The following is a 13,276-nucleotide window of genomic DNA, read 5'->3' on the forward strand; positions in this document are numbered from 1 at the left end:
TCCAATTCTGCTCCTATGAATGAGATATGCTGTGATGGCTGTAGTGAAGATTTTTCGAAATTTACGGAAATTCCGAGATGAACACAAAGCTGTAGTGTGTAATCCCTGGCCTGAATCAGTTGACGCTGGGTGGTGGCAGAAAGGAGCCAGTCGTCCAGATACGGGAACACCTGGAATCCCAGGCGTCTCAGGTGAGACGCCACCACTGCCATGCATTTGGTGAAAACCCTGGGGGCTGAGGTCAGACCAAAGGGCAGGGCTCGAAACTGAAAGTGGCTGGCTCCCAGCCGGAAGCGCAAGTGATCCCTGGACGCCCTGGCCATTTTGATGTGGTAGTATGCGTCCTTCAGATCTATTGAGCACATCCAGTCGTCCTTCTGTAAAAATGGAAGGATTGATTGAAGCGTGACCATTCGGAACTTTTCTTTCTTGACGAAGGTATTGAGGTTGCTTAGGTCCAGAATCGGCCTCCAGTCCCCTGTCTTCTTTGGAACTAAAAAGAACCTTGAGTAAGTTCCGAATCCTCTTTGGTCCGCTGGGACTGGTTGGATGACTCTTTTTTCTAGCAGCTTTGAAATTTCTATAGCTGCAGGGTCTCGCAGATGGGGTGGCACATCTGGGAGTCTTCTCTTCAGAATTGGGGGCAATAGGAAGGGTATTCTGTAGCCTCTGGTAACCACGCTTTTTACCCAGTTGTCTGATGTAAGATTTTGCCAGGCCTGAGGGTATAAAGCTAACTGACCAACGACTGCCTCCAGAGCAGGACAGTCGGGCCTCCTCTCAGGAGTGCTGGAAAGGTTTTCCAGGGGGTGTATCCCTGTCACCTTGGTTTTGCGGACCCCCTCTGCCGCCAGGGCGGCGTCTTCCACCTCTACCCCCTCCTCTGCCTCTAGAGGGGGCATCACCCTGTGTGCCTGGGAAAGATCCTTGGGGTTTTCGAAACCACATTTTTCCACCACGTTGCCCTTTGGGGTACGGTCTGGATGGGGTGGAAAAACGGACTCCGACAGCAGACAGAGTCTTTCCCTCCTGCTCACACCGGGTAAGGGTCTCCTTTACTTTGGGGCCAAAGAGAGTGGCACCATCAAATGGGGCGTTAGTAAAGGAAGACTTGAAGGCTTCTGCAAATGAACATAAGCGCATCCAGGATTGTCTACGAAGAGCAATCGCTGAAGCTGCTGCCCTACTTGATCCTTCGGCTGCGTATGAGATCAGCCTCATGGACGAGTTTACAATGGATGTAAGGGTATTGAGATGTGCCGTAACTTTTTCTGAAATAGCAGCATCTGTAGTACCCTGGAGGGTATCTCCCAACTCTTTGATTAGATCCCTCTGTAGCCGTGTGAAGTGGGTCAAATAGTTCAGGGATCGCATAGAAAAAGCCGCTGAACTAAAAATGCGCTTCCCATACCTGTCCATAGTCCTAGAATCTCTGTTAGGCGGATGGACAGATGAGGAAGATTCAGACATCTCCTTTTTCGTGGCCACTGCCACCACCATAGCGTCCACTGGCACTCCCTTTGTCAGATAAGCCTTATCCTGAGGGGCAGTAATATATTTGTTAGGCTTTCTAGGGACTGGCTCCACCGTGTCAGGCGTCTCCCACGCCCTTCGAGCAATCAGCTCCATCAACTCATCGAAGGGCGGAGTGACCCAGGAGGAGGAAGGTCGAGCACCGAATGCCTTCAGCAAAACTGACTCATCCTCAGAAGGGGGGAGGGCTTGCCAATCACCTCTCTGCTTTAGGATCTCCAGAATGTCAGAAAAAGAGACATCCTCTGAGGGTGACTTTGGGGACCCTTCTGACTCATCTAAGTCAGTGTCCGATGTCAATGATTCTTGTGGAGAATCTAAGTGTCTCCTCTTACACAATCTTTTCCTCGGAACTTCTTCGGTGGGAGCATCCGAAGAAGCCTCCGAGGAAGAGGGGGCACCCTCCAGGGGTGGCTGAGACACAGGTGCTCGACGCTTAGATGTAGCCGTGGGTGCAGAGGAGGATAACGGTCCTTTATGGGGAGGAGAAGCTGTTTCTGCTGATGTGGTTGTCTGGGTAGACAACACCTTCCTCATGAGGTCGATGGCCCCCGGGTCCCGAGTCGAGGTATCTCCCGGTTCCGAGGAAATGGGAAGAATCCCTGAGACAGGCACCGAAGGCATCGACCCCGAGGACGGAGCCGAGTCGATCCGAGCCGAGGCCCCGAGAGGGAGCGTCGGAACCGAAACATCGGTCCGACTCTCAGTCCCGGAACCAAGAATGGATCTTCGGCTCCGAGACTCCGGTACCGGATCCGACGGAGTCAAGGTGAACGGAGCCGACCGAGAGAAAGACGGTTCTGGCACCGAGGGCTCCACAATCAGCAGATCAGCCTCTTCCGGCTCTGAGGACTGGATAGGTTTCGGAGGAGGAACAGATGGAGATAAGGGAAGGCCTTCGTGTCTCGACACCAACTGGGAGGAGACAGAGATGAGCTTGGATAAGGCCGTATTCTCCATTAATTTCTGCACCACGCGGTCTACATCGGTGTCGGAGAGGGGTCTGGAAGAGCGCGTCGAAGGAATCGAAGACGGAGCCGACCTCAGCAGTGTCGGGGGAGGGAGCTCCATCACCGGTTCCAAGACTCGAGGCTCGGAAACTGACAATAGTTCAACACTCGGCCCCGAAGTCTGTGGAACCGGTGATCGAACTTTAACTGAAGAGCTCGGAGCCAATGACCTGGGCTCCGACGTCTTCAATTCCTTCGAGGATTTGGATGCCTGGTCTGATGCATCCAGAGCCTCTTGAAAGGTAGGTTTTAAAAGACCCCTATCCATAAGTTTCCTGCGCCTATCTGTCATGACCCTTCCACTGAAAGAATGACAAATTGAACAGTCTTCTTGCAGATGGAGAGGGCCAAGACAGTAGACGCAGGAACTATGATTATCAGTCACTGACATCTTTTGCCCACTTTGGCAACGTTTAAAGCCAGACTTAGCTTTCTCAGACATTTTAGTTATAGCTAACAAAGGAAAAGTTAGTAAAATGTCAAGTCCAGTAGTTATGTCTAATCCAGAAACTTTAGTCAAATCCAGTAAAAAAGTCAATCCAGTAGTCAATCCAGTAAAAGGGTGGGGTTAGGCCCCGAGGGAAAACTCTAATAAAGTTTAAAGAACTTTATATGGAACCGAGAATTCCTCGAAACACTATAAACACACACACACAGTCACTTAGATAATATTTTAGAAGAAAGAAATTCTTAAGAAATATAAGAAAAATATAAATCTTAGCTTAAGGTTGCTTGAGCTCATCAAACTGATGCGAACGCTGCAGCGGCAAACTAGATCTGAGGTAAAGGCAGAGGGGGATTGTGGGAGTTAGGTTGGTCTCGAGCTTCTTCTCGATGCAGAGCTTGCAAAGCGGCCGACACGGAGCCGAGGATCGGCTCCGAACCCAGGTGTAAGAACAAACGGCGAGATCGAACACTCTCACATCAGGAAAAATAACCAGAGATCATTTAGAGATATTACTGATATTTCAGAAATTTTATGAAACTTTGTATAAAGCAGAGAAGTAGGAAATATTTATGGAAGACTTAAATATATCAAGGTTAGAGGTAGATGAAGCTTAAAAACTAGCCACTAAGATAGGAGGAGATGAGATAAAAATGGTGACATACAGTCATCTGCAAGAAAGTCTCCAGGAATAGATGGTATTCCATGGAAGTTTGGAACCTAGGCGGGAAGAAAGTGATAAAGCTCTGGAAGGTTTTGTTTAACACTATTTTAAAAGAATAGGAGGCACTAACATCCTGGAGAAAAGCTGGGTGGCTGTAATACCTAAAACTGTAAAGATCTTTCAGATTCAGCTTCATATAAACCCATTTGATTTTTAAACCAAGACTATAAAGTCTGTCTATAATGGCTGAAAGAATGGAAAAGGTGATGCCAAAATTGATAGGCAAGTGCAAGAAAATACCACTGCTGTTGGTGGGTCTTCATGCAGAGAACATTCGACAGAGTAAGCTGGGACTTTGAGTAGGACAATGGAAGCATTTGCATTTTCTGATAGAATAATAAGTTTAATTAGAAGGATATATGATTGAAGTGGGAGGGTTCCTATCTGACAAGTTATGTCCGAACAGAGGAACCAAGCAAGGGTGTCCTCTTTCTCCTTTGTTATTTGCATTGTATGTAGAACCATTGGTTAAGAAAATAAGAGACTCAGAAATTCAAAGATATAGTTCGTATGGTGTTCAAGAAAAGTTGGCTTTATTTGCAGATGATATAATTTCGTACCTGATGGAATCAGAAAAGTGTACCTCCGTGCTATTGAACATTCTGAGATATTTTTTTTGGGGGGGGGGGTATAAACTTAATGAAGCTAAAACAAAGGCTATAACTGTAAACTATGCATACACACACACACACACATGAATTAGTTCAGCAATACCCATGTTTACGGGAACATGATAAAATGAAGAATTTAGAAGTATGGATTAAAAAGGATTCTGTTAAAGCAGCTTAAGGGTATGTGGGAAGAGACTAAACAAAAGATAATACAAATAGTGAGAAACTGGAAGCTGTTGCTTATGGGTATGGGTAGCAAGAAAACAACAATAACATGTTTTTAGTCCCTTTTAGTTTTATACACAGTTCAAGCATATTTTTATTAACCATAGTTGAAGTTGTAGATAGTAATTAATAAAGAGTTGAAGGATTTTATCTGAAAGGGGAAGATGGCAAAAGACAAGTGGGGTAAGTTGATCCTGCCACTAGAGCAAGGAAGTTTAGGATTACCTGATCTGAAAGGATATTTTAGAACTATACAGTTAAGGCTTTTATACATAACGCAAGCAGAAAACTACAATTCAACGTGGAAAGGGATGATAATTAAACTGCTTTAATTCAAGAAATAAGGAAAGACTGGGATTTTGGATGAATATCCTTAAGGAGAATAACAACAGTCATACAATGTATTATATTTATAAAGTAGCAGAAATATACTATGAACTAAGCCAGGATATAAAGTATCAGAAATATACTATGAACTAAGCCAGGATGGGAATGGAGAAAGGAGATTATGCCAATTGGGATGACTGCAATTTAGGGATACAGAGAAATGGCAAAAGAGTGCTGGAATTTACTGCAGGAAACGGGCAAAGGAATCAAGGTATTGGGAACAAATAGAGAGGGAAAAGTAACAGAATGAGAAGAGGCAAGAAGACATTTTGATTAAAGGCTAGACACTGCCTTCCCTATCTGAGTTTTCTTATCCAAGTATAGGGAAGGATAAATGGATAGGGGAATCCTAAATGAAGCACCTGCACTGGTTGATTTTTTTTTAACCGAGTATAGAGCAGAAGTTGCTGATAAAAATATGAATAATTAATAAGGCATATAGAATAGGAATCAGTGAGAGGAGGTCAGAAAACTCTGGGAAAAGAGATTAGATAAGCCATTCACAAAGAAACATGGCAGGACATATGCATGACTCCCAAAAGTAGAATAAATCCAGGAAAAAGTGGGATTTTTGTCTGGAAGTGTTTGCATAGATACTTTTATACCTTAAGTATACTCCAAAGAATTTTACCTCAGTCAAATGTTGGATGTGTGTAGTGTGGAAGAAAGAGTACTTGGGAGCATATGTTCATGGAGTGTTGAGTTGTCAGACTTTAAAAATTCCCTACAGAGTACTATGTCAGGAATACTGTGTGAATAAATGAGTGCAACTAGGGAATTAATTTAATTTTGAGCTGGGAAACAGGATCTGATTTACCTAGACAAAATAAAGGCTTGTTAAGTTTAATTCTGGTGGCTGCCATAAAAACATTTACTAGGAAATGGAATTCAAAGTCTAAACCTGTAAGTATACTTGAAGTAGTTGATGCTCAATAGTGGCATGGGATGGTGAGTTGGCAAGCTCTATGGATTTGCACACTTGTGACAACAGTTTGTTACATCACAGCTTGCATTAATTCATGAATGTGGGTATCCCCAAATCTAGGCTTTTATTGGAAAAGCTGTTGAATTCTGGTCGGTGATAAAGATGCAGCTAACCAAGGACTTTTCAAAAGGTTCATTCCATACAGGCTGTGATGTAGTAAGAACATTAATTAATTACTGACAAGAAAGAAAAAGTTTATGGTGGGAGAGCATGAGTACTGTGATAGTATTTCTCTAGTTCTTCTGTTGAAAGATGTGGCAGAAAGGTGCTTCAAAGCTTATTTTGTTTATATTTCTAGCACAGTTAGTTTTGCTGAAGAAAGCTACAGTCTCATAAATGTAAGCATATGAAATTTTTTTTCTGTTTATTTCTGCCAGATGGTCATCCATTTGAACCATTTGTCACCGCCCCATCATCACTGAAACAAGGGTCAAATATTATGGACCATCATGTAGGTAGCCTTCAAGAGTGATTTGAGAAATATATATTTTTTTACATTTTTCCCCGACCCCGTTTATGACCTTTGAATGGGTATGTGCATTGCACTGTCCATCACTTCCTCAGGGGATTGATATCAGCAGGACTGCTGCTCCACCCACCCACAGGAAACTGCATGCAGTTGTTCTCTCAGTCGTCATCAGGGAAAACAAACTGCAGGCATATGTACTTGAGTGCCCCCCCCCCCCCCCAATGGGTATGGCCATCCGGGTTCCTATCAGAAGAGCGAACGCTTAAATTACCAAATACTCATATGTCAATCTTTAAAACGTGAAACCTGAAAATGTCAAAGGCACGGAACATCAATTTTTTTCCCAGGGGAAAAAAAATCGATGGGCCGTTCTCTGGACTTTGCTGTTTTCTCCACTGTGGTGCGGTTTCAGAGTTGGTATATTTAAGTTGGGGGGGGTGTGTGGGGGACAGTCCCCCCCACACTGGGATGTGTGAGGGCAAAGCGCCCCACTTTATTTTGCCTGTACATTGGGTTTTTTTTGTTTGTTTGTTTTTTTTTTGTTTGTTTTTTTCATCAGCAAATTTTTTCCCTGGGAAAAAAATTGCTGATCTGTTCTTTCGATGTTTTAAAGTTTCACGTTCTTAAGCTTGATAAAAGAGTGTTCACTATTTTTAGCGTTCAATCTCCAGAAATAGACGCGTTCATCCACCACCTGTGCTGTCAAGTGCAAGAGACACCATTCAAACTCAATTCATCTGAGTCGTAATCAAGGCTTATTCCTCTAGACCACTGTTGCAGTCACTAGCAGGTAAAATACTATGGTGAATTAAATGATGTGTTCACTGAAATAATGCAGCAGCATGTGAAGTTATTAAGGCTGCCCTTGTTTCATTAGATGACCTACCTTTATTAGTGAAAGAAAAAGAACACTGTGCTGTATTAGTGTCGTAGTGTAATGCTACCCTCACTTGAGTGTGGTAGGAATGCTATACACAACAACAGGTTTTTGTTCAAATGCACATCTAATACAGCCTGTTGTTATCCAGCAAATAGTAAATAAGTAGGAAATTTGACAGTAAAATTGCATTACAGTAAACTCTTGTTAACCGGCACTCTCAAGCAATCAGCAAAAAAATTTCAAAGAAATACAGTACAATTTTCATGTATTGCATTTTCTGTTTTCCCACCACAGAAACATATCTTACATTTTAAGAGTTTTAAAAAGGAAGATAGGAATAAATTCCATCTCTCTTCAATCTGAGAACAAGTCAAACCAAACAAATAGTATAGGGTACAGTTATTAGTCATACCTATTTTTAGTAGTAACTCTCAAGCAACCAGAAACTACAGTTATCCAGCATCTACCAATCCCGATGTGTGCCAGTTAACCGAGAGTTTACTGTATATTGGTTGGAATCCAGTTGTCATACATTTCTCGCTACACCAAGTTCTATATCCTGAATTAATATGCACTTAAATTGTCAGTGCAATACAAGTAACATGTATTGTAGGTTATGCAGAGATAGGAAGCCTACCATTTGTTTACAGCACGTTCAGTATCCTTTACTTGAGGGCAGGAATGTAGGAAATACAAGAGACTTCAAGTAAACATGCTGTAATTTTGAAGCAAGTAGGATTTTCAAAGTAGATGTTTAACTACTTGGAAAAATTACATATATTGAATGGGTATGCAATGATGTGTTTTTGGTATTTCTCTGATACGCATCTTAAAGTATTGCCATATCTGTTTAGTTTTTGAACCTTTTTTCTCATGCATGTTTTGAAATATTTGCATTAAGGTTATAAATTAGTGCCCGTTTTTATTTTGAAGTGTGGAGAAACAAAACATCTTGTGTGTCATAGTAACCGACACAGATTCTGAATCTGAAACATAATAAGCAATGTTTCGAAATGGAAACCATTGAACAGTGTGATTCTGCTGTTTCAGTTTCTCTCAACTTTCCCTCTTTCCCAGGTATCAGTTTAGAAGCAGTTTACCTGTTGTATGTTTCATTGCTACTGTCCTTCCAAGTTCTACCTCATCCACTCCCAAATTCTCTTCTGATTTATCATTTTTTTGTATTACTGTTCAAGAAACTGATGCTTCACAGAATAACCCTTCCCTTCACTGTATGCACAGATCCAATGTTATTGGTCTTGTATCATGCTGTGTATTGTTAAAAGAATGTATTATTCTCCACCATTTTTAAATTCAAATTTATCATTCTTACCTTGTCGCATCACTGTCCATGGATATTTTGAGGTATCTTTTATATTTTGTAAATTTGATTGTACAAATGCCTTGCACTATTACTAAATTCTAATGCTTGTGCTTAACTTAATAAATGTTAATGGATTGGATAGTGGCTAAAAGGGCCTTTAGACTAGCTGACTGACCAGACTGACAAATGTTAAATAATTAAAAATGTTAGGAATTCTCTTTGCTCATAAGACTATTTCTTAGTTTGTGGCTGTGACACTTTTGTTTTAATTTGCTGTCTTGTTTTTCTACATTGCAGCCTGCACCCGCATGGACCACTTTCAGAGTTGGACTCTACTTTGGAATGTTCTTTGTGCTAGTTGTTTCCATTGTCGTAGCAGGTAACACTCTGCAACCTTGCTGTGCAAAAAAATATGAACAATGACTCGGAATGCAGCATTTTCAAAGCAGTCTGAAAAAGTCAGGACATGTCAGCTCTGGTATTGCACTATTGACAGCGCATTACTGCTAGTTTAATCTTTGTGGTATGTCATTCTAGAAATAGACTAATTTGGCAAGTGATATTCAAAACTGTGGAGCTGACAAGCTAAGAAGTGCATGCATTTTACTGTAAATGACCACAAATACTTGCATGCAATATGAACAAAATAAACATATATATTACTTTCTGGAAGTAGAACTGTGCTGCTGTGTTCTGGTTATGTCTGGAAAAGGGCATGTATCAGCATATTTACATACATTACCAGTGCGCGTAGTACAGCGACCAATATTGTAAGAGCTGACATGACCCCACTATCTTCAGAGCATGTGCTTTTTTCTTCTATCAACTAATTGTTGCAACATCAAAAATAGAGAATGTGAATTCTTACTTGTCTGCTGCATTTTAAATTCCTGTTCATTTCATGGATGTCCTTACTGACAAACTTAGATGTGGCTTAGTATCAAATGCAAAGATCCTGTTAATGCCAGCTGTATTTTTTTCTGTTCTAGTGACCTCCTGTATGGGTGGTGATCATCATAGACTTAGCTTACAACAAAGTTTCTTCAGTTAAGCATTAGTTCTTTGTCTAGGACTGTGCATTAAAATATGCTGTTTTAGCTAGGGCATGTCTTATTCTGCCCTTTTTAAATTAAATTATTATATGTGTGGCGAAAGAGTGTGTAGTGGTGTATTGCTCATGATAGGATTGGGAGGGGCAGGAATGCATATTTTAAAATGGATGCATGCGTGTGTATGACCCTGATCTTCAAGGCACAAGCAAAACCACAACATATCTTTCCTTGTTAACAGAGTAGTCAGATTGGAATCTGTATGTTAAGTACAGGATTATGAGATGATAAATTAGCCATACTAATTGCTTCCAGGTCCTGTAACTAACTGAAAAATGTTTCAAAGTAACTTCGTCAGGAATACCAAAGTACGCATCAGTTTTGTCAGGCTGGGCATGTGTGCTTTCTGTAGTGGTAGAAGTGGTTTACCTTGGACTTTCCATTACGTTTTATCACTTGGCTTTTCTGAAGTACTTCTCACACTGGCATGGCCTCCTTTCTTGTTATGTTGCAACACAGCATTCATTTCTCTTTCTGAGTGGTCTTTCATTCAGAGAACCTATGTTGTTTATGTAGAATTACTGGAGTGACATTCCAAGTTATGACCTTAAACTGGCCAGCATTGTATTATGTAAGTTTAAGCTGTAGCATTAGACTCTGACTAGCTATTGCAACAGGTGTTTCCTTTTTGCTTTTGGTCATGTGTGTTCTGTGTGTATACATACCATGATATAATGGTGCTGCTTGACTTGGCCATTTAATAAAATGGGTATTCCCAAGACCAGAGAGACTGGTGGCCTGAAGGAAGTCCCTGAGACATGAGAAAGGAAATCCTGTACATTTGGAGACAACAAGACTGAAGAGAATTGTATGTTCTTGAACTTTAGTGAAGTATTAAAGTGTGAGAGTTATTGTTGTTTGAAAGCATTTCAGTCATCAAACTTATATATGGATGTTACAAGCTTGCTTCAGGTAAAGGCATGACTTGATTTTAAATACAGCATTTTTGTATTCTATGAAAGTCAAATATTTATAATACATGTGGTTTATGAAGTGAAATGAAACGAATTGAAAGGTGGAAAATGCATGCCATTTGAGTAAAGTTCCCTAGTGTGTGCCTTGAGAGGGCAGTGAGACACCGAATTAGATTTCTAATGCAGGCGAAATTTAATTCTGTGCTATTACATTTGCAAGCTAAAGTGAAATTTAACTGCAGTGTTTATATTAAATGGGGAATATATATAAAACAGAAAAAGAAAGTAGTCAGATTCAACTGTAGTTAATTGTCTGTGCCACATCTGTGCTTCAGTAAAGCTCCTCCTATGTTGTCTAAATTGTGTATACCCAGAGTAAAAGGTTGCTTGATAGGGTTTTAATAGTATCTGTGCTGAGAAGTTCAGTGTGTATTTAGAATGGTGTGTTTATGCCACGGAGAAAAGAATGGTTTATTTAATTTACTTGACTGGATGCTTAAAGTAAAGCAATGTATTAACTAGTCTGCATTGAGATTTACCCCAAAAGTATTTGAAACTTTGTGTAGCAACTGAAGTAACAATGAATATGCTGAAATTCAGAGCCATAGCTGACTCGTCAAGTGCCCAGTGATGCTTCTTGATCTGGTGACCCTCAGCTCTATGTTGAGGACCAAAAAAAAAAGCATTCTGATCTTCCAGAGGAGCACCAGGTCCTCTGCACCACTCAACTCTTAAGCTGAGGTGGAGAAAAAAAGGTCTTCAAATTTTAAAACTTTTAAAAGATACATAACAAACTGCTTGTTACAATGTATGCCACACATGAAGCTCTGAAGAGAAAAAGCATTTCAGTCTTGGCTACAAAAGCAGTATCAGATTCCATAGCAGCATTTAGAAATGCAGATATGGTGATGAATACTGGTACTGCAATGCCAACTAGTCAGCATCTGCTGAATGTACCCCCTAACACCTTGCACCCAGGGTGGCTGCCTTCCTTGACTCCGTTTCTGCAGAAGTTGCATCCAAGAAAATTGTAAATGTTGATCGCAGTCTTTAGTTTAATGATGTAGTCTGGATAAATGCATGAAAACAGCAGTACAATGACAAATACTGGTGAATGCTGATAAAGAAGTGATATGAAACTGATAACAGGTTGCTTATCAATAGGTTTGCATCATGACTATACCAAGCTGCTAAGAGAAATACTTTGTGCAAAAAAAACTTGTTTGCATTAGGAAGTATATGTTCAAGCTATTAGTAAACCTAGGTATATGTAAAAAAAAAAAAAAAAAAAAAAAAAAAAAGTGTTCCTAAACATGCGTAGTATGATGAAAACTGGTCTCTTAAAGAAGGTAAAGCAATAATACTGACAAAAATTTTATAGTAGCACAAAGTCTGTTTCGCCCTCTAAAGAATTTGCAAAACATAGCTAATGGTATGTGTTGGTTTTAGGACTTACAAAAGTAGCAGTAAGGAAGGATAGTTGTATTGGAAGCTGCAAAAGAAAGTAGTAAACTGTGACCAAAAATTCTGGTTGTTGCTCTGTAAACTAAATCTGTACCTGGAACAGAAATAAGTAATAAGAATTTTTTTTTTTTAAACAAGAGACATCTTTATTAAATTACCACATATGACATAGGCAATCTTATTCATTTTTATTTATTTAACATTTGTTAACCGGGAAAGTCTGACTTGAAAGGAAGTCAGTTTTTCAGTGGAGGCCCGGGAGAAACACTCCAGAAGCATGTCTTTGTAACATGGGAGTAAACTGGAGCACCCGGAGGAAACCCAAACGAATGTAGGGAGGACATGCAGACTCCGCACAAAAGGCAGCCCAGCCAAAAATTGAACTGGAGAACCTCTTGCTGTGAGGCGACAACGCTACTGCTGCATCACTGAGCTTACATTTATATAAATTAAAACAAACCACACTGACATAATTTCAGTTGCAAACATTATATATTACAAACCATGTTTGCACAATTGTAGTTGCAAACATTTTACATCACTTTTAATCTCTCCAGTCACTGTCAAACATTACATAGCTCATTCAGATCCTGCCTTCTTTCAAACCTTGTTCTTCCTCTGCATGTGCTGTTCCCACAGTTTCCATTTATTTTCCTATGTAACTTGCTCCTGCCCTTTTCCAAAGATCCCAATTCCAGTTTTATCTCTGTTACTATTTTCATTACTTCTAGTAAAGTTGGTATAGACTTTGATTTCCATTTTCTAATAATTGCTTTTTTGCAGCCACCATAATTAGACTCATCAAGGCCTTACTGTGTCGAGGCGATTCTGTATCACAGTTCAAAATAATCATTTCCAGTTTACTCACCCAGTATCTGACAGAGCAGTCTGCAGGGACTCTCTAAAGTCTTCCAACTCATTACACTCCCAGAAAATACGTTCCTGGTTACCACCTTCTTCTCCATCACACCTCCAACATTTGCTGTCTACCCAAGGAAAAAATTCTTAGGAGTCTTCTTGGAGTATAAAAATACCTATGTAAACACTTCCAAGCAAAGATCTTAAATCTTCTAGACATTGTTGCATATTTGGGAGGCATACATATATATACCCCCATTTTCCTTTGTGAATTTGTCATCCAGTCTCGCTTCCCAGTCCTTTCTTAACCTCCTCTGACTGATTATTATAGTTATCAT

General features: G+C 40.4%; 1 protein-coding gene across 1 annotated transcript in view; it reads left to right on the plus strand.

Annotated features, from left to right (window-relative positions):
* XPR1 (xenotropic and polytropic retrovirus receptor 1) overlaps positions 1–13,276 on the plus strand; it is a 2,667,923-nt gene that overhangs the window by 1,537,373 nt on the left and 1,117,274 nt on the right. The window contains 1 exon segment of the mRNA XM_044085740.1: positions 8,891–8,972. Coding sequence (XP_043941675.1) covers positions 8,891–8,972 — 82 coding nt within the window.

This window comes from Protopterus annectens, chromosome 10.part0 (genome assembly GCF_019279795.1).
Source record: "Protopterus annectens isolate FY-2018-M chromosome 10.part0, PAN1.0, whole genome shotgun sequence".
In the NCBI taxonomy this organism is placed as follows: domain Eukaryota; kingdom Metazoa; phylum Chordata; order Ceratodontiformes; family Protopteridae; genus Protopterus; species Protopterus annectens.